Source organism: Mustelus asterias, chromosome 2 (assembly GCF_964213995.1).
Source record: "Mustelus asterias chromosome 2, sMusAst1.hap1.1, whole genome shotgun sequence".
Classification (NCBI taxonomy): Eukaryota; Metazoa; Chordata; class Chondrichthyes; order Carcharhiniformes; family Triakidae; genus Mustelus; species Mustelus asterias.
Genome location: NC_135802.1, coordinates 71108676 through 71130167, shown reverse-complemented (window position 1 = coordinate 71130167; position 21492 = coordinate 71108676). Strand labels below are relative to the sequence as shown.

The 21492-nt window shown below is 42.5% G+C and overlaps 1 protein-coding gene across 1 annotated transcript in view; it reads left to right on the top strand.

Annotated features, from left to right (window-relative positions):
* The window catches only part of LOC144480835 (ATP-binding cassette sub-family A member 13-like), a 141857-nt gene that overhangs the window by 106770 nt on the left and 13595 nt on the right, over positions 1–21492 (top strand). The window contains exons 31-38 of the mRNA XM_078200460.1: positions 489–604; positions 3034–3190; positions 4753–5006; positions 9319–9511; positions 10771–10880; positions 13586–13736; positions 16515–16649; positions 19904–20007. Of these exons, the coding sequence (XP_078056586.1) occupies positions 489–604; positions 3034–3190; positions 4753–5006; positions 9319–9511; positions 10771–10880; positions 13586–13736; positions 16515–16649; positions 19904–20007 (1220 nt within the window). The remainder of the gene's footprint in view (positions 1–488; positions 605–3033; positions 3191–4752; positions 5007–9318; positions 9512–10770; positions 10881–13585; positions 13737–16514; positions 16650–19903; positions 20008–21492) is intronic.

The following is a 21492-nucleotide window of genomic DNA, read 5'->3' as shown; positions in this document are numbered from 1 at the left end:
AGTTAAATCAGAGAAACAGGGAGTAATATTACACTGGAGAATGGAAGTGGCCCAGGGAGGAGAATGCGGATCAGGAAGGTAGGTGCTGGGAAATTGGGAGAAAGTCAGTGAGGAGAGGGATTGTGGATAATTTGAGAATGAGGTTTGGTATTGGACTGTTACAGCAGAATTTGGAGCAAATTGAAGTTTATTGAGGGTTGAAAATGAGAAGCAACCATGGACCATTAGAGTTGTCAAATCTTGAGGTAACAATGCCTGTTAGAGTGCATCAGAGCCAGAGAGCTAAAGAGGTGAGATCGATGATCTTCATTATGTATATGTTAAAGCATAGTTCATGACTGGATGGGATAGCAAGATTCTAAATGGTTTATTTCAGCTTGAAAGAGGGGATGCAATAAATAGAACCATCTAATAACTATATCCCAGGCCTGTGAAAATGCTGGACTGTTCTTTCTTTCTCATCAATTAATCTTTGTTTTTATCTCTAGGTCCATTATCTGATCCCGGTGGTTTTGTGCATCTGTGTCTTTGCTGCTTTCCAGTTTTCAGCATTCACTTATAATCAGAACCTTGGAGCTACAACCCTGCTGCTGATCTTATTTGGGTAAGAACTGAGAAATGTGGTATCTCATCAAACTGAAAATTAAACAGGACCTCATAATGTGGCATTGAGTCATATACGCCAACAAGATTCCAGATTTATTCCCTGGTCTTCACTGAGTTATTTGATCTCAGCTGAGAAAGTGGTAAACACATTACAAATGGCCTCCGTGTTTAAAGGCTGGAAGAGATCTCCTAGTCCCTCCCCAGCCCACCCAGAACTGGCAGGGGTGCAGAGGTTCTTTGGTTCAATGGAAATGCAAAGCCCTGAATTTGGGAAGAGGAGAGAAGAACATAGAAATTGTTTTCTGCAGTATTTCTGGTGCTGGAAGTCCAGATATCCTAATACATGGAGCTAATGCATATGATATGCGTTACATGTCATCCTGCCCTGGATCGAGGATGAAGCTACATCGTAAAGTCTGCCTGGCCAATTGGCCACCAGCCAACCGTAAAAGCAGATGGACCATATAAAATTGCATTCAATCATCTCCTTAATGAGTTGAACTGATTGTTGGCAAGCGCACTCCTGACTCTTGTGTGGCCCATCATCTAAAATATCGCTGGGATATGCACCTGTCCATAAAATTCTGTCCCTGGTTTCTATGCAAAAGTGATTGACTTCTCTGCTGAACACAGTGGTAACCAGTAGCATAAGGAAGATTCCAGCAACATGAGACCTGCTCAGCTACAAGATACAATCATTCAGTAGATGAGGTGAATGCACCAGATTTACATGCTGCTCACCCTGTTCAGAACCAGCACCGGCAGGTTGTTAATTATGCTCCCTGTATCCAAAAATGTATGTATATCTATTTCTAGCCCAACTTGTGTGTCCTAATCTTCTGCATAAGTAACAATATTAGTTAAAGGGGTAATTGGTACCCTTGAAAAGTGCCCATATGAACCTGTGCACTCCATTGAAGCACCCCTCAATATGAACAAACCCTCGCTTAGTGGTATTTGTGCAGCCTCTGAAACAGCTGTTAATGGGTTCAAGACTCATTCTGGAGACTAGAGCACATTATCTCGGCTCATCTTCAGTGCAATACTGAGTGAGTGAATGCTGCATGAGCAAAGTCTTTTGGATGAGATGCTAAACTTTTTCTCAAGAGATAGGAATTCCCAGAGCATTTCTCAAAGAAGAGCAGAGGAATCCTCCCGGTGACCTGGCAAGTATTTAACCCTCAACCAACATCACTAGAACAGTTTATCTATTCCTGTAGCTCATTGCTGTTTGTGGAATCTCATTGTGAGCAAATTGTCTACTGCATTTCCCTGTGTTATCACTGTTCCTATACTTAAAACATATCTGATGGGTTGTGAGGTGTTTTGCACGTCCTATGGTTACAGAAGCCACAATACAAACCTGTTCTTTCTCTAAACTTGTGGAGATTGCACAAAGTCAGCTGCTTTCTCAGACACTGCTATTGTTCAGGTAGAATAATTTTAAAATATTGTTTTTATTCACAACCAACAGAAAATCTTGCCCATTATAAATTTTTGTCAGATGAATAATATTTGTAAAGAAATCATGACCACCAAGAAAGTAATCAATTGATAGCTTTTGCGATAAAAAGCAAACTTTTATATGACCAGTGAATTCTTTAACATAATATTTGCTCATTTATCTATGCATTCCGGCAGTACCTCATTGCTATTTTGCAATTCTTTGTACATGTCTCGGCTGTAACTCTTACAATAAATTCCTCTGGTCAAGATAAGAAAAAAAAATAAAAGACTTCATAAACTCTGCTTCAGGAACTGAGCCTTGATAGACATGAATGCAGATTGAAAATAGGGCTAACACAATAGGACCTATTTTGTGAGCCAGGCTCACATCCAGATAGACTTTATAACGGGAGCAGAGCCTCGTAGTATCTGGCCTAGTTATTCTTTCGGTAATCGCTCTATTACTACATCAGCCAATCACAATGATTCTTCTGCATTTCCACTTTGACAGGAGAGAGGCGACAAATCAGGAATGGCTCACTGGTCAACCGGGCAGAATTGGAGCATACCTAAATGCCAATGGTTTGGACAGCCAGTTGTCTCTTTTGATGTTTTAATGTGCCTTCCTTTGTAAATTCCTTCTGGTGGGGATACCTCATGGCCTCCACACCCCAATCCAATCCCAGCCCCAACATTTCCAGCCGGAATTTCCAATCTCTTCAGAGGGATCAACAGTGGAAGCATGGGCTGGCATAATTCAGCACATGTATCGAGATGTGCTACCCTGTGGGTTTTCAGAGTCCATGTGATTTTGATACTCTGAACCTCAAAGGTACATTGGACAGAAAGAGACAAGACATTAAAAGGATTTCAGGAGGGTCAAAGTATAAATGATCTGTGAATAGTAATTTCATTAATATGCAATTACAAAGAGTTGGATTTATATTGCTTGCTCATCTGTCTTGTTTTTCCACCTTCCAGTTTTGCCACAATACCCTGGATGTATATTCTGTCAAGGTTCTTCTCCAGTTCAGATGCAGCTTTTATCACATATGTCTCAATTAACTTGGTGCTGGGTCTCTGCACTATCCTCGCAGCCTATCTTCCCCGTTTCCTGGCACTATTATCCAGCCAAGAGGTAAGCAACCCTGAAATAATCCTGACATTTTATGTTATTGGTAAACTTATGTTAGACTGAATTGAATCAGACAATTCTTTTAAAGAACCAAAGTAAGGAATTCTTTACATCTCAACCTAATCCCTAACGATACTAGCTCACATTGTGAGGCCTCGAATTTAGCACTTGATTGCGAGGATCTGCCTGGAAAAGCATCAGAGTTGTTTTTAAGGAGAATACAAAAAGAAAATCATGGAATATTTAGAAGTTCAGACTTGAGTCTGGACTGGGGCAAACCTGGAAAGGTGCAATAGTGCAGCACTAGCTAAAATTGAACATAAGCAAACATTATCAGCCTAATAAATTGATGAAATATCTTCCATTAAGCTCATCAAAACAGGGAAATGTGACAGTAAGAACATAACATACAAAATGGGTTAAGACGAAAAATGTTTTTACATTTTTCTGATTCCACCCTTCTGGAACATCGATCTTAATTTTCTTGTTGGAGATTCTGGCGGCGATTCTCTCAAAAAACTCCTAAGTATCAAATTCATGGGTAAACTGGAGTAACTCACGCTGGTTTTTTCAGTGGGAGTTCAGAGAAGAATCTCCCACATTCTGTGCAACGCAGAGAGCACCAAATCATTAGATTTCAGGGGGTGGTGCCTATCCTCACTGGAGAGGCCTGTGCCAACGCAGTGGCCCCGAACTGACAGCCGGCCAGTTCGATTGCTGGCCACCCCGGGCCAGCCTTGAGCACACACCGCCCCCCCCTCCCCATCTAGCCCACCCTGATTGCTGGCTGCCTCTGCCCCCATTGATCCCTATGCAGAGTGGCAGCGGGACCCCCCCACCCCCACTGATTGCCCTGCCCACTATAGGCCCCGTACCCATTGCACTGCCCTGCCCTATGTCTGATGGGCAGTGCCAAGGTTCCCCTGGGCATGGGCACTTTGGGGGCAAGGACTGGCACTGCCAGGGTGCCAATGCCCAGGGGGCATCACTCCCTACTGCCCGATTCTCTAGGGGACCCCGATTGCACCCCCCTTCACTCCAGCGGGATCATCCTGATAGTCCCCAAAGGTGGGGATCTACTGTAAACCCCATGAGAGTGAAACACGAGAGAATTCAGTCCTGGGCCCACTAATCACATTAAAATGAAATTATAAATAGATGCTAATAACTTACCTGTGTTCCCGCTGGTTTCCAGCGCGGATCTGATGGTGCCAGAAATGCGGCGTTGCGAGATGTGCATGCGTCAGGAACACATGCGTGAATCCTGCGTATGCCCGGACGTGAGATTCTCCCACCACGCTGCGAGAAAACTAGCATGGCGGGGTGGGAGAATTGCCCCCCTCTAACTGTTTAATCAGCTCAGCATAGAGCAGAGTATTAAATTCCAAGGGCATAAAGATTTAATGAAAGTCAGCAATTAATATAAAAATAATTGAGATATGGATGCTGATCGGAGGGTGACTACAATTAAAGTAAGTTTGGGAATAGGCTAACTAATGTACATGTTGTCAAAACAAACATCTTAATTTGAGAACTGATGTCTGTTTCCTTTCCCTCTCCTTCAGCAATTATTGAAAATTTACAGTGTACTTCGCTGGGTCTTCATCATTTTCCCACAGTTCTGCCTGTCCTTTGGGTTAATAGAACTATCCTACAATCAGCTGAAATTTGACCTCACCCAGGGTTTTGGTGTTGACTCCTATGTGAGTCCATTTGAGATGGAATTCCTTGGCTGGGTCTTTGTGGCAATAACCCTTGAGGGATGCCTCTTTATTGCAATCCGTCTCCTGTTCCAAGGAAAGTTGCTGCACAAGCTCGGGTAAGATGGTTCTTTTGGTCCTTTCATATTTTTTAGCAAGACGCTTACAAAAAATAGAAACCTGCAAGTAGAAAACCTAAGGGATAAGAATTTGTAGAATTAAGTTTGACATTTGTTTTATTAGACTTGCTCTCTTACAAGAACATAAGAACGAGGAGCAGGAATGGGCCATTTGGCCCCTTGAGCCTGCTTCGCCATTCAATAAGATCATGGCTGATCTTTTTACGGACTCAATTCCACTTACCCGCCCAATTACCATAACCCTTAATTCCTTTACTGTTATCCGACCAACCATCTATTGAACCTATTCTGTTGTGACTTTTATCCTGTTTATTTAATCTTGAATAACAAATTGGCTGGAACTCTACCACCTCGCCTGCCATGGAATTGGAGTGGGCGAGGTTCTGGCAACAGAAATTTCCGTTGACCTCGGGCGGGAATTTCCGGTCTCGCCTAGGCAAGGCCGTAAAATCCCGTCCATTATGTCTAAGTTCTCTAAAAAAAAACTCATCAAGCTTTTTAACTTAGTCTTAAATTTCCACTGCTAACGTTCAGTCATTGCAAATAAACCTTTCCCAGCTGCAGCAACATAGGAAACACACAGATAGAAATATATATTTATAGGCCTGCTTGCAGGTTCACTATCAACACTGGGTGGAATCTGACCATATTTTTTCAAAGTGTATTGCTTTGACTGGAAACTGACGTGTAGCTCTCCAGCTATGCTGCCAAGCTTTTAGTCCAGGTCTTGAGCCTATTTATATTAAAAAAAAGAGTGGGCTGGGTTTATGCCAGTCTGATGGGGTGGGGCCTGATAGAGCCGGTAAGGCTGGCTCCACAGAGATCAGGGTGCCCTCTTTAAAGGGCACCTCGATTGACACTGAAGTTCAACCCCCCATCCCCCACCGCACAGGTATCGGATGACTCACGTTGGTGAGGTTTGGATATTCAGTGAAGGGGAATTGTGTGGCAGGGTGGCTGGGTAATTACATTGAAATGTATTAAATTAAAAAAACATTAAAATGAGGCTCTCGTGAAGCTCGTTATGTTGCTGTGAGGGCTGTGGACAATTGGAAAACACGATCTCGCCTGTGAGAATCGTGTTTCCTGATTTTCACTGTATTTTCTGTCCCCATCGCCATTCTCTCTGACAGTGAATACAGACTGAAGGTTGCCCCCACTGTGTCCAATCAAGTGGCTGCAATCAACAAACAAAATTAGTTAAGGGCAACCAATTGGTGCTAGTATGCTAATTGGCGTCTTCCCTCTTCAGGGGCTTGAATATCAGGTTAGGACTGGGAGGTGATCTGATTGAGTTATCGAAGATCCTGAGGGGACCTGACAGGGTGGATGCTGAAAAGATGTTTCCTCTTGTGGGCGAGACTAGAACTAGTTTATAAATCAGTGGTCTCCCATTTACGACAGAGATGAGAAGAAGTTTTTTTTCTGCGAGTCCTGAATCTTTGCAACTCTACTTCCCGGAGAGCAATGCAGGCAGTGTCATTATGTTTAAGACAAGAGGTAGATAGATTCTTAAGTAATAAGCTAGTCAAAAGTTATCGAGGGTTAAGTGGAAGGTGGAGTTGAGGGCACAATTAAATTAGCCATGATCTTATTGAATGGCAGAGGAGGCAATTCATATGTTCGTATGTACTTTTGTATATATGGATCAAAAGGCAGCCTGTGCCCCTTAAAGGGAGTCAATGTTAATGAAAAATGAATAAAGTGGTCATTTCTATGAATACTGCATGTAGTCCACAATAAAGGTGCTTCTGATGATGGTACCAACAGCTTTGCTGGCATCTCAGACTGTTGCCATCATCTCTTGCGTTTCTTCAGTCTTTCTATCCATGAAGGAAAGCACGCACTGGATAATTGATGTGGGTTTCCAGAACATGACTACATTCCTTTATTCTCACACAAGGCAGTGTGAGTGTCGAGACACAGCTCCATGATGGTCACATTGGCTCCATATGAGTAGTTAATACTGTCTTTTCTGAGCACACCTGCTCCCCTGTCAACCTCTGACCCAATGCCTTTGTTAGTTTCAAACAGTCAGCTGGCTCAGATTGCTTTGGCCAATGCTGAGACTCAGCAATCTGCTCAGAGCCAGAGTTATTCAATGTCACCAACCAAAGCAATCTCAAATATTCTGAGTGAATGATGTGCATCCTTCCATTTCCCAGGCTGCTACAATTGGGGAATCATCTTGTCGGAGCTGTAGAATAGGAAAAAGAGCACAGACAGCAGTAACAAGGAGTTTGCACTCAGATAATTTCTAATAACCATCAAGAGAAGGAAAATTAGTTGTTGAATCCACAGATCACGATGTGAAGTAGAGAGACTTTGTTTGGTGGATATGTTGACCCTCATATCCTTAGTATTGTAGGAGGAAGACCCATGAGGTAATATTGTCAGAGGACATTCAGAAGAAAGTGAAAATGGTGGGATTGAAGGTGTGGTGTTGGTTGATAACTTGGTTCGAGAATTTCTGCTCCATATTGTCTTACATTTTTGTAGGTGGCAGCACTGCTCATCCATGGACTTATCCATTGTTTCCCCCTCTTTGCTTTCCCCTTCTGCACGGCTTCCCCTCACAACAACTTCACCCTCCTAAGTAGCATAGTTGTGTAGTGTGCAAGAAATCCTTACAAATCTGGGGATAACTCAGGGCGATGCAGAACTCAGCTGTTTTGAGCAAGGCATTTGAATCTTTGCTTTAGGATGCCTACAGTTTGCTCATTGTATGTGCACATGTTCAACATGGTTAAAAATGCCACCCCCTTTTTGAAATTTGCATCAGTGTACAGTTTTAAATTACACTGGTGAACTATTTCTTAAATGACTACAAATCTTTAATCATAGAATTATTGAATGGTAACAGCACAACACAAGGCCATTAAGTCCATCGTGTCTGTGTGAGCTCTCTACAAAAGCAATTCAACTCATGTCACTCTCCTGCCTTTCTTAACCCTGAAAATCTTTCCTCTCCAGATAACAATCTAATTTCCTTCTGAAAGCCACTTGAATCTACCTCCATGACACTCTCATGCAGTGTATGTCAGTTTCTAATTGCTCACTACACAATAAAAGCCAGTTTTTCCTTTGCTACTCACTTTAAATGGCCCTCTGGCTTTATATCCTTCTATCAATGGGAACTGTTTCTCCTCATCTACTCTGCCCATATCTCTCATGATTTTGAATACCTCCATCAAATTGCATCTCAATCTTTTCCTCTCCAAGAAGAATAGTGCTATTTTCTCCACTCTACCTAGATAATTGAAGTTCCTGATCCTTGGAACTGATCTCATGAATCTTTTCTGCACCCTATCTCATACTTTCATATCCTTTCTAAAGTGTGGTGTCCAGAACTGGATACAATACTTCAATTGAGAATTAGTGTTTTGCACAGGTTTATCATAACCTCCTTGCTTTTGTTCTCTAGACCTTATTAATAATGTCCAAGATCCCATATGCTATTTTAAAAACAAGCTCTCAACTTGTCCTGCCATCTTCAATTATTTGTGCAATATACTGCTGGTCCCCTACTCCTGTACCTCCTTTAGAATTGTACCCTTTATTTTACATTGACTCTCTCCTCTCCTCTTATCAAAATAAATCATTTCACACTTCTCTGCAATAAATTTCATCTGCCACTTGTCCACCCCTTCCACCAACCCGTCACGTCTCTTTGAAGTTTAACATTTTCTTCTTTACAATTCACAACACCTCCAAGTTTAATCATTCTCAAATTTTTGCCAATAGGCATAAGTCTAAGTCATTTATGATATATCAAGAAAAACAGGGGATCGACAGCAACACCTAGGGAAACCAATACAAACCTTTCTCCAATCTGAAAACCAGCCATTCACCACTACTCTTGGTTTCTGTCACTCGGCCAATTGTATCCATGCTGCTTCTGTTTCTCCTATTCCATTAACCCTATTTTTGCTCACAAGTCTGTTTTGTGGACATTATCAAATGCATATCACATCAACTCTCGCTGTCTGTTACCTCACCGCAAAACTCAAGCAAGTTAATTAACCGCGATTTGCTTTTAACGCATCCATGCTGGATTTCCTTCATTAACCTGCACTTTCCTAAAGGACTGTTAATTTTGCCTCAAATATCTTTTCTGAAAGTTTTCCAACCACCAAGTTTAAACTGACTGGCCTGTAGTTGCTGGGACTTGTCTTCAAACCCCTTTTTGAACAATTAATGTTGTTTTAAGTAAAGAAAGATTGAGTAGATGTAGATTGGTTTTACCATGTAAAATATGAAGGATGTTTTGACATGTTCTTTAAATTTGCAGCTACAAGGATTCACTGCCTGACACAGCCAGCAACGACGAGGATGAAGATGTGAGAGCGGAACGTGAACGGGTTCTGAATGGAGGAGCATATAATGACATTTTACAGATTCAAAACCTAAAGAAATGTTACCAGATGCTAAACAAGAAAGTTAATGCTGTAAAAGGAGTCACTGTAGGGGTACCTACAGGAGAGGTACCAATAAATATTATTTTTTATTGGAATTGTTTAGTTCCAGTAACATTGTTGAGAAGCTACAAGATAATTCAGTTTAAAAAAAATGCTGGAAATACTCAGCAGGTGTACCTATGGAAGAGAAGCAGAGGCAATGGGCAGATATTTACTGCTGTATTCAGGACTCGCATCAGGTCCAATGGGGGTCCCGAGCCTGCACTTGCCAGGAACCAGACCAGTTGCCCTATTCACCCAAGGCAGCCTCCTATATGGCTGCTTCTGTGCTTGCTATCCTGTTAGGGATAGTGGGTGACTCCCAATGCTACCAGAACAGCCACAGCTGCCTTGGTAGTCCCACTAGGGGAGATGGACATTACTGAGGCAGGTCTGAATATGTGAGGACATCTCAATATGGAGGCCCGTTTAGAGGGATAAAAATAGTGAAAGATTCTGGAAAAGGGATGCTATCAAGACTAACAGAATGGAAGGAAAAACCCACCAGGACGATTGCTGCGGCCATGTGGGCAACCTTTCCTCCAGCAGCCTCGGATTCTGATAACCTTCCCCAGCTATCAACAACCCCCTCCATTAGGCTGGCGGTCATCTTGTGTGTCAGGAGATAATACTTTGCTACTGACACAATGCCAGTGAGTCCAAAACATCACCGCTAATTGGGGTCTGAATTATTTAAACTGGCTTCCTGGCCACCAATCCACCTCCCAAACTACCCCCTAGGAACCTTCCTGAGAGTATGTGGGAGAGCCACCCCAGCAAGCTTCCCCCTTTCTCCCAAATTTGCTATTCTCAAATTGTCTTTTCACCTAGCCTCCTGGCTTCTTGTTTGATTTTTAATCACATTTGGAGAAATTGATCTATTAGCAGTCCATACATGTAGAGAAGATTTTCTAATGTATAGTGGAAAATGGTGTCGGGGACTTTCATATCATACATGCTATATCTCTGCTGTGTGTCCTTTTGTATGGCCCAAAATTTCAAGATGGTAACAGGAATTGTTTCCTGAAATCTTCCACTGATAAATGTGATCTAAGTACTTCAAGTTGTGTAAAGACGAAAACATTCGAGCTGGCAACCAGGAACCCATTGAGTCTTGACCCATGGAGGAGACAGGGCAATAAGTTGCAACCTGAATATAGTTCCATAAAGAATGAACATACATAGTTCAGTAGAATTATGCACATGGACCATCATTATTTGCTCCTGAACTCAATGTAACAATATTTCTCCATTTTAATTTCTAGTAATTCTTTTTTTTTCCAAAGTGTTTTGGACTTCTCGGTGTGAACGGGGCTGGGAAAACTACAACCTTCAAGATGCTGACAGGAGACATAGGACCATCTTCAGGTTGCGCAATTATCAGGACCGCTGCAGGGTAATTAAATAGCCTGTCATTCTCTGGGTCTGGCATCTTCATGCCTTACAATTAGATTGTTCACTAAATCTTTTCTGTTTCATATGATCTGTGTAACTAAAGCTTTCATTAGTGATTAATTTTGTCAGTATAAAATTGTAACCAAGAACTACATTTTTGTTTTACCAACACGTAGGATACTTTATCCATTTTATTCCTTTATAATTAGTTTCCTGTTACTATTTCTAAAGCTTTCCATTGTTGATCCATTTACCTTCCTTACTGAGAATACAGTGTATTAGCACATTGTCATCCTCAATCTCTATTGTTCAGCCAAGTACTGTGCCAAAAAATGTTCTCACCAAAATACTTGAACTCCTTTCCTCCTTCAGCCTCTGCACTGACTGTTTTCTTATTGTTCCATGATTTTAACCTCTATCTTAACTCATTGTACTCCATTTTTACTGAGTTCACTGGCCTCTTATTCTCTCCTCCACCACCAATTCCCACCCCTCCCCACATCCCCCCACTGCCACCCCACCATCCCTGCCTCCCCACAATGGAAACTACGAACTCGTATTTATAGCTACCCCTTGGCCTTGTCATTTACCATGGCCTTGCAACACAGGCCTATCAATTACAGATACGGCCATTTCTAATCACTTCCTTCCATCATTCTACAGCCACAACTACTTCCATGTCCAAATCCTACTGCATCTTCACCTTTGATTCCATTGTCCCCAACAAAAGCATTATTCTCTCTCCCTGGCTATTTCCCCAGTACAATCCTCATTTCTGCTCCTTTGAGTCCATGGTGGAAAACTGGCATGCCCTATTGCATTCTTCATTGAACCAAGGATGATCCCCTGGTTTGATGGTAATGATAAGTGGGGCATATGTCAGGTCATGAGGTTACAGATTGTTGTTGTGTACAATTCTGCTGTTAATGATGGCCATGCCCAGTTTTGAATTGCTTGACCTCTTCAAAATCTATCCCATTGAGTATGGTGGCAGTGCCACACAATAAGATGGAGAGTGGAGACAGGGCTTTGTCTCCATAAGGACTGTGCGATGATTACTCTTGCCAATGCATCTACAACAAATAGATTGGTGAGGATGAAGTCAAGTAGGTTTTTCCCTCTTGTTGGTTCCCTCAGCACCTGCTGCACACTCAGCCTGGCAGCTATGTCCTTCAAGACTTGGCCAGCTCCATCAGTGGTGATGATGCCAAGTCGTTCTTGGTGATGAATATTGAAGTCTCACACCTAGAATATATTCTATGTCTTTGCTACCCTCAGAGTTTCTTCCAATTGGTGTTCAACATGTAGTGACTCAGATTCATCAGCTCAGTAGGGGAGTGGTAGGTGACTATCACCAAGAGATTTCCTTGCCCATGCTGGACCTGATGCCATGAGACTTCCGGATCAATATTGAGAACTTGCAAAGCAACTTCCTCCTGTCTATATATTACTGTGGTTCCCCATCGCCACCAACCCCCCCCCCCCCCCGCCCCCCGCCCCCGCCCCCACCTCTGGTAGGTATGTCCAGCCAGTGGGACAGGATATACCCAGACAAGGTGTTTTGGACAGTATATAAAATATGATTTGATGTGTATGACTATGTCAGGCTTTTTTTGTGATGAGTCTATTAGACAGCTCTCCCAAATTTGACACAAGCCCCCAGACGTTAGAAAGGATAACTTTGCAGAGTCGACATGTTGGTAGCGCTGGGTCCTTGTTTCCATTGCCTTGGTCAATGTTGGGTGGTCCATCTAACTTCATTCCTTTCTGACTTTGTAGTGGTTTTTTACAACTGGGTGACTTGCTAGACTGTTTCAGAGGGCATTTAAGATTACCCTCATGGCTGTGGTTTGGAGTCACATGTAGGTCAGACCAAGTAAGGATGGCAGATTTCCTCCCCTTAAGGGAAGATGGGTTTTTACGACAATTAACGATGGTTTCACGGCCACTATTACTGAGATGAGCTTTTTAATTCCAGATTTATTAGATGAATGCCACCAGCTGCTATGGCGGATTTGAACCTGTGACCCTAGGCCATTAGACTAAGCCATTATCAATCCAGTGACATTGGCACTATGCTACAGCCTCCTCTCACTTGGAAATTCTAATGGTAGAAGTGTTCTCTGAGTTTGGGGTTAAGCTACATACTGGCACAGAATACACAGAGCTTTATTTTGCACCTGGCTAGCTGACACGTCTGATCTGGTAGAGCTTCATGGTTTAGTGATCTATTCCTTTTCATAGCACTGACACCTAGCACAAAGATGTGCATTTACTTCCCAAAACAATGTATAATGCCAGAGGCTGTTCTAATTTAGCTGTCAATCTTTCTCCAAATCCAAATAAGATAGGGAGCTGTATGGCAGGATAGCTGTTTGTGGCTGTTTTTTTTTCCTTTTTCTAAGATTTACTTTGTTTCTTGATTAGGGTCGAGGACAGCATATCTATTTGGGATAAGTGCATATGCAATTTAACATGCAACTTATGACTGTTACCATTGTTACTACAAGATTAGTTTCTTCCTCTTTTCATTGCAAAATGCAGATAGACTTATTGACTTTTACCTTGGCGATGGTGTGTGTGTGTGTTGCTTATAAAACATGTTTGGGTTTCGGGCACTCATCCTATTAATCAATTGTGAGTGTACGATGCATTTTACCGTGTGCAGTGTATTCAGTGTGGGTATGTTCACTGCTTTATAACCAGGTCTGATCGAGACATCATAAATACGGACATTGATGGAACTCTAATTGGATACTGTCCCCAGTATGATGCCTTAGATGGTCTCTTGACTGGCTGGGAGCACATGTACTACTATTCGAGAATCCGTGGAGTGCCTGAGGATATGATCAAGAAAGTGAGTAACAGTAAATTATTCTATATTTGTAGAATTGGTGGCCATATAGCCTGTTTATATGCTGCTTATTCAGCGGGGCTATCCACTTAAATAAAATTTCGCTGCTCTTCCCTGCTCTTAAGTATGCTCATGCACTTCATAAAGAAACCATGAGGATACTAGAAATGAACATGAATGTCCTCCATACCACTTTGGTGTCCAAATTATACCAACTGCAACGAGTTTGCAGAACTGTGCTTGCTGTCATGAATTGCTGCAAGTATTGACTGAAGTAGCATTGAACTTGTTACAATTATGTCCATATTCACTGACAGTATTTACATATATTCATGCAAGACACAGTGATCAATCTGCAAAACATATCCAGATAGAGATGCAAACAGTGCAGATTTGTTGAAGGCTGATGAGACGGTTTCTGGGAAGAGGGGTGCATGCTGAAACATTTATTTTGTGACACCAGCCTTTCACCTTTAGCCCTGGATCATGCTCTTTCCTGGCCAGTCCTCCTGTCAATGGATCTCCTGGTCAGTCTTGTCATTGCATTCCTTGCATCCATTTTGTTAAGTTCAAGAATACCACAGTCTATATTGATGTTGTTTTCAGTGCCATTTAGCTTCTCATCCATTGGCATTTTTGGTTATGTCTACATGAACTACATTATTAAATTAAAGCAGTGAAGTTGATTTGCACAATGATAGTGGAAATATGGAAACCTACTGCTTTAATTGCTATTTATTCTTTGTGTGAAGAAGTATGAGAGGATTACTGTCAAATAGGCTGCTGTATGATGTGGGGATCAAACTGTTTAAGTGTCTCTATTTCATGGTCCTGACATGCATGAATAATTTAAGTGTGTGGGTTTTATGCAGCAATATGAAATTTAACCTGTATTTGACAGTGGAGGCAAAATTAATATGCCAAAGCGATGCAAGTAAGTTAATTTTACCTGTAAAGAAATCAGAAATGTTCCAGGTTGATCGGTTAGACATACAAGACTCGGTTTTACCTCCCAGCTATGAGGGACCTCATTAGCATGCTGCTTGTCCACCAAAAGAGCCTGGAAGTCAGCAGGAAGTAGTTGCCCAGGCATTAAAATTATAGAGAGAGAGAGACTACCATCAGAGGCCCTAATACAAGGTAACTGCTCAAGGAGGAGCAGCTTTGTTAGGGGTGCAGGGGTAAGTAATCCTAGGCTGGAGAAACCCAGTTCCACTTGGTCTACTAGGAGACTTTATAAAATGGAAAAAAAAACTTTATTGTTGGACCTTTTCTGACTCTGGTTGCTGTTCCCAACAGGTTTTACCTAGAGGTTAGGCATTACTAGAGCGGGAGCCCATGTTGCCTGCAATTTAACATTACAGGTGGTCTGATCGGGGTGGGTAAGGAGGGGGGGGTGTGTCCCATTCTACTTTAACTGTCCCCTGCCTGATTTCTCAAAGGCTAGGGGAAGTCATTGAAAGAGGCCTGGCTAAAAGCATTTTACTTTGCATGATCCACACGTATGCTGACTGGGCACATGGAGAAGTTTGCAGCGCCTTTTATATAATGGTGGTTTCTTTTGGAATTATATTGTGGTTACACAATTGCTGACCAGTTCTAATAAGATCTGGTCAGATCCATTACTTCAATGTCATTATGTTATCGCACAGGTAGCTGTTATCTCTTCTTCCACATTATTTAGTGCTTTTCTGTCTTTATCAAATATTTGTATGAGTCCCCATAAGCATTTGAATAAATTGCATGACCATAAAATGTAAAGGTGTCATTCCCACCTATCCACTTGATTTATTAGTTGTGTCGTAAAATTGCATCCACATTATCATGGTGTGAATTAAATTATGGTCCAAATCTGTAACAGGAAATGTTTCTTACTCCAGCCCAGCCAAACTAACACGCATCTTTAATAGAAGATAATGGGTGGGATTTTCCAGCGCTTTCCACTGGCGGGATCTTCTGCTGCTGTCGAAGCTGACGTCCCCAGAGGGACGGGCAAGCCACGCAAAATGGCGTGACCAGTGGCGAGCCTCCGGAAAACATGCCATGTGGAGTTGGAAAATCCCACTCAATGTTTTTAACAATTGTCTTCTTCCTGTAAAGCATTCAGGTTCTTCTTGTAATTTATTAAACCTTCAATGTGCACGAGGAATAAAATTGAACTACTCCAAATCTTAGTATATTTAGACTTTAAAAGGGCAATTATATTTTGATATGGTATGGGTAGGAATACATGACTCTTCACATGTTCTCCCCGTGTCTGCATGGGTTTCCTCCGGGTGCTCGGGTTTCCTGCCACAGTCCAAAGATATGCGGGTTAGGTGGATTGGCCAAGCTAAATTGCCCCTTATTGTCCTGGGATGCATAGGTTAGAGGGATTAGCAGGGTGAATATGTGGGGTTACAGGAATAGGGCCTGAGTGGGATTGTTGTCAGTGCGGACTCAAAGGGCCGAATAACCTCCTCCTGCACTGTAGGGATTCTATGATTCGAAATTGGCAGAAGCTTGAGCTAATCCCGATCATTTATCTGACCCATTATCGAAACTAATGTTGGCAATAAAAGCAGGCCCTTCCGTCTGTTGGCTCCGGCATGGATTACTGATACAAGGCAGAACATTTTTGTTTCATGTACAAAATGCAACCTGGTTCAACAATTTGAGTTTGCGTCTTTTAATCCCTTAACACATCTGATGTTTGGCAAATTAGTCCCAATAATACTTGTCCAAACTATGACAATCATAAATGTTTCACTAACAATGTTTTGTTCTTTATTGTTATTGCAGCATATTCATAGCCTTGCTCATCGCCTGAACCTTACATCTCATGTCGATAAATTAGTGAAAACATACAGTGGTGGCACAAAGAGAAAGCTGTCTACAATTCTGGCATTGATTGGCAGACCTCAAGTACTTTTACTGGTGAGATATGTGACTTCGAATTATCTATCGCCGTATAAGCGATCAATTGATCATTTTTTCCAAATATTTTCTTATGTTTTATCTGAGATACATGTAATGTAAAAGGTATTAGTCTATATTAATTATTCAAGCCTATAACTGCTTCAGTATGTATTATGTTCTTCAGCAGCTTGTCTTAATATATATGATGATACCCTTGAGGAAAGCTGAGGGCCATACAAAATTATGGGTGAATAATGTGGTGTTTCAGTTGCCAAGGAAACACATTATGGAACACAGAGGTTTGATGCACTGAACGATGTGAACATGATTTGATTTGATTTGATTTATTATTGTCACATGTATTAACATACAGTGAAAAGTATTGTTTCTTGCGCGCTATACAGACAAAAAATACCATTCATAGAGAAGGAAATGAGAGAGTGCAGAATGTAGTGTTACAGTCATAGCTAGGGTGTAGAGAAAGATCAACTTGATGCAAGGTAAGTCCATTCAAAAGTCTGACAGCAGCAGGGAAGAAGCTGTTCTTGAGTCGGTTGGTATGTGACCTCAGACTTTTGTATCTTTTTCCCGAAGGAAGTAGGTGGAAGAGAGAATGTCCGGGGTGCGTGAGGTCCTTAATTATGCTGGCTGTTTTGCCGAGGCAGCGGGAAGTGTAGACAGAATCAATGGATGGGAGGCTGCTTTGCGTGATGGATTGGGCTACATTTACGACCTTTTGTAGTTTCTTGCGGTCTTGGGCAGAGCAGGAGCCATACCAAGCTATGATACAACGAGAAAGAATGCTTTCTATGGTGCATCTGTAAAAGTTGGTGAGAAGCAGTTAGGGCTTCGCTTCTTGAAGTGTGATCTAGGATGATCCATGTAGACTATTCCAAAATGCATAACACCAGAGCTGCAGCAATATGAGAGAATAAACCAGGATCCTGATCCCTCCTTGTGTGGTAACAAACAACTGTATGAGCTCTCTCATGTGTGGCATGAGTTATCATAAGTATCAGCAACAACAGGTAGTTTTATAAGCAAGATTTATGTTCCTGTTATAATGTACAGCTGTGGGATCAGATTTCAAAACTGTGGGGCTGAAAGTAAAGAATAAACTACCTGAACATGGAGCTCAAAGTGAGACTGAAGTTTCTACAGCTTGGATTTAGGGCGAGTGAGTGAGTGGTGGGTGGATTGGGTAGCACAGGTAGTCAGGCCAGGAAGTGGGTGTTTGGATTGGGTGGAAAGTTGTGTAGATGGACCATGGGGGTTGATGGAGTGTGGGAGATTATTTGAGGGAGGTGGTGGGTTGAGTCATGATGTTAATCACCTGAGTTGCACCAGAGATTAATCATTCCAGCAATTCTAGAGTCAGTGTCTGGATTGTGATTGAATCCTGGTTTTAAAACCTATATTTTTTAGACATACCCTAACTGCAAAGGGAAACTGAGAAAATAAGCTGACACTCCCAGTTTATGAGGAAGCTAAAGTTTTCTGGCCCTGCCGTGGTGGGTTCCCCGCAGTGGATGTGGTGCGCCATCCAAATCTCCGCTGACTTTAGTGGGACCAGAAGGTGCTGCCGGAGAGAAGGGCCCAAGGTTTTGAAGGCTTTTGTGACTGCATTGATGATGCATATGCTGTGGACTTTGTAAGATAGGTCTTAGTTTTATCTGATATCTAATGTGTCATTTATAGTTCGTAATCAATGGCAATTTGCCTGTTAATTTATGTTCAACTTAATGTTGATTTTGGTTTGAGAGTACAGTATTGAGTATTTAGTATTGTCTTTGTTTGGCTCTTAAATTGTAAAAAAAATCTTGTGGCTTTATTCTATTAGTATATATCTGGGTGTTTGAATTTGTTTTTAAAAAGTTTCTGGTCTCTGCTGCGATCATAATGGGAAAGAAGCACGCATCTGGCCCAAGTCTCTGGCATTGAAATTAGTGTAAAAGACATTGGCAGAAGGCCATCGTTCACCAGACCTCCTCAGGGTCTTGAGGCATACCAACATACATTCAGTGCATCGTCACTCCTGATACTGGAAGATCTATTTCTTAGAGGTTGCAATATGGACCTGATTATAATACAGCTTTTACAATGAAGGAGCCATGATTCTCCCATCCTGCTGCTGTGCTTTTTTAACGCGGCGGGTTGGGAGAAAAGCGGTGGCCGATTTGCACGATTCGCGCTGGGCACCTGGGCTTCCGCGCGTCTCCCAGTGCCAGATATCCGGCACAATCAGCTCCGTGCTGGAAATCGGCACGGAGCTGCATATTGTATGCATAAGGTAATTTAAATATACTTTAAATAGCATTAGCGGGCCCGGGACTGAAATCTTCCCCCCCACCTCCCCCCGGCCAGGAGTGTTTCACTTCAGCGGGGTTTACTATAGCTCCCCACTTGCGGGGAGCTGGTGGCTCGTCCCCCCTGGAGTGAAGGGGAGCAACCAAGGCCCTGTAGAGGGTCGGCTCCTTTGGGGGTTTGGGTGCCCCCTGGGCATTGCCACCTTGGCAATGCCAACCTGGTCCCCCGGCACTGCCCAAGAGGCAAAGTACTAAAACCAGGGGGCATTTTGACACTGCCCACTTGGCATCGGGCAGTTACAAGGAACGGGGCCTGGTGGGGGCAGGGCCTGATGGCGGTGTGGCCTCTGGGGGCAATCGGTGGGGATGGGGTCAGGGTCAGCCTGCTGGTGGGATAGGGGCTGCAGGGGGGTGGGATGGAGGATCAGGAGATCGGGGGAGCTGGCACTTTTGGGGGGTCCAGCGATCGAGCCGTGGAAGGGCAGCAAAAGGGGATCATGGGGCTGGCCAGCAATCGGGAGATCGGCAGTGCAGGGCCACTGCACATGAGCCGATCTCGGCACTGTCAGACTGGCGCATGTGCAGTGATCACTCAGCGATATGCTGCCGGCCTCTCCAGTGGCAATAGGCCCTGCCCACAACATTTTAACATGAATCACACTGGTGCACTCTGCAGTGCGCAGTACAAAGGGAGATTCTTTTTTAAACTCCCACTGAAAAAATCAACGTGATTTACTCCAGTTTTTACGTGACACTTAGAATTTGTTTGGGAGAATCACCCCCATAATAATAATAGATCAATTTTATGTCCCTATGAAAAATTGGTAAAAGTATTCTTGAAATTAACAGATAATTGAGTAACTGGATCTTAAATGTATTAACTATTACGATATGGTCAGTGCAAACAAATATTTTGAGGGCAATGTTCTGAGGATGCTTGATGTTTTGTTGGCTCTTGATGTTTAGGATGAGCCAAGTTCAGGAATGGATCCTGAATCCAAACGCTATCTCTGGAAGGCAATCATGAATGAAGTGGAGGCTGGGTGTGCTGCAGTCCTGACATCACACAGGTACATCAACAAAACTTTTGGCATATGTGACAATTACTACAACTGTGAGCACGGCAGCAAGATTGTATTTATTTGTGTAGGTGGGCTTTTCAGAGCGAGAATGTTGGGCCATTCGCAGTATTGGAGAAAAAGTGCTTTTTACTTCTGGCTTAGGTGACTGAATATGAAAGTTCTCTGTGTGAACATCTTCAAACCAACCTTCACTGCTTCACAGATTTCTTCCCTCAACTTTCTCAGTTTTCTGAGAAGCAGTTCATATATCCATGAGAATAATTGCTTTAAATCTCTTCCTGACGAATACCATTGTCTTGAATATTTGGTTTAACTAAGACAGTATTGAATAAAATTTATTTGTTATTACTTGATCAGGGCATTTTTGGTGAAGCCTGGCACCCAATTTTGGGTGATGAGAAATTTTCTCTCATTGCTTGATTTGATTTGATTTATTAGTGTCACATGTATTAGTATACAGTGGAAAGTATTGTTTCTTGCGCGCTATACGGCCAAAGCATAACGTTCATAGAGAAGAAAAGCGGGGAGTGCAGAATGTAGTGTTACAGTCACAGCTAGGGAGTAGAGAAAGATCAACTTAATGCAAGGTAAGTCCATTCAAAAGTCTGACAGCAGCAGGGAAGAAGCTGTTCTTGAGTCGGTTGGTATGTGACCTCAGACTTTTGCATCTTTTTCCCAACAGAAGAAGGTGAAAGAGAGAATGTCTGCGGTTTCTGGGGTCCTTAATTATGCTGGCTGTTTTTCTGAGGCAGCGGGAAGTGTAGACGGAGTCTATGGATGGGACAGTTTGCATCTGTAAAAGTTGGTGAGAGTCATAGCAGACATTCCAAATTTCCTTAGTTTTCCGAGAAAGTAGAGATGTTGGTGGGCTTTCGTAACTATAGTGTTGGCATGTGGGGAGCAGGACAGGTTGTTGGTGATCTGGAGACCTAAAAACTTAAAGCTCTCAATTATTTCTACTTCGTCCCTGTTGATGTAGACAGGGGCATGTTCTCCACTACGCTTCCTGAAGTCGATGACAGTCTCCTTCATTTCGTTGACATTGAGGGAGAGATTATTGTTGTCGCCCCAGTTCACCAGATTCTCTGTCTCTTTCCTGTACTCCGTCTCGTCATTGTTTGAGGTCTGACCCAGTACGGTGGTGTCATCAGCAAACCTGAAAATTGAGTTGGAGGGGAATTTGCTCACAAATGCTGAGAGCAGGTACCAATCAGCTTATCTTGCAGACCACCTCATCAGTATAAAAGTGTTTATTCAGACTATCTCACTAATAAGCAGTAGTTAGGATGTCCCATCATTACCTACCACTGAAAATAGGAACATAATAACTCCCTTCACAGTAACCGTTGATATCTACGATATTTTTCTGCACCCATATATATTGCAATTGTGCATCAGGTTTACGGAGACAATGGGCATGTGGCTTTCCAATGCAGTTTTTTTCAGTTGCTAATTCTACAATGATTTACAGCA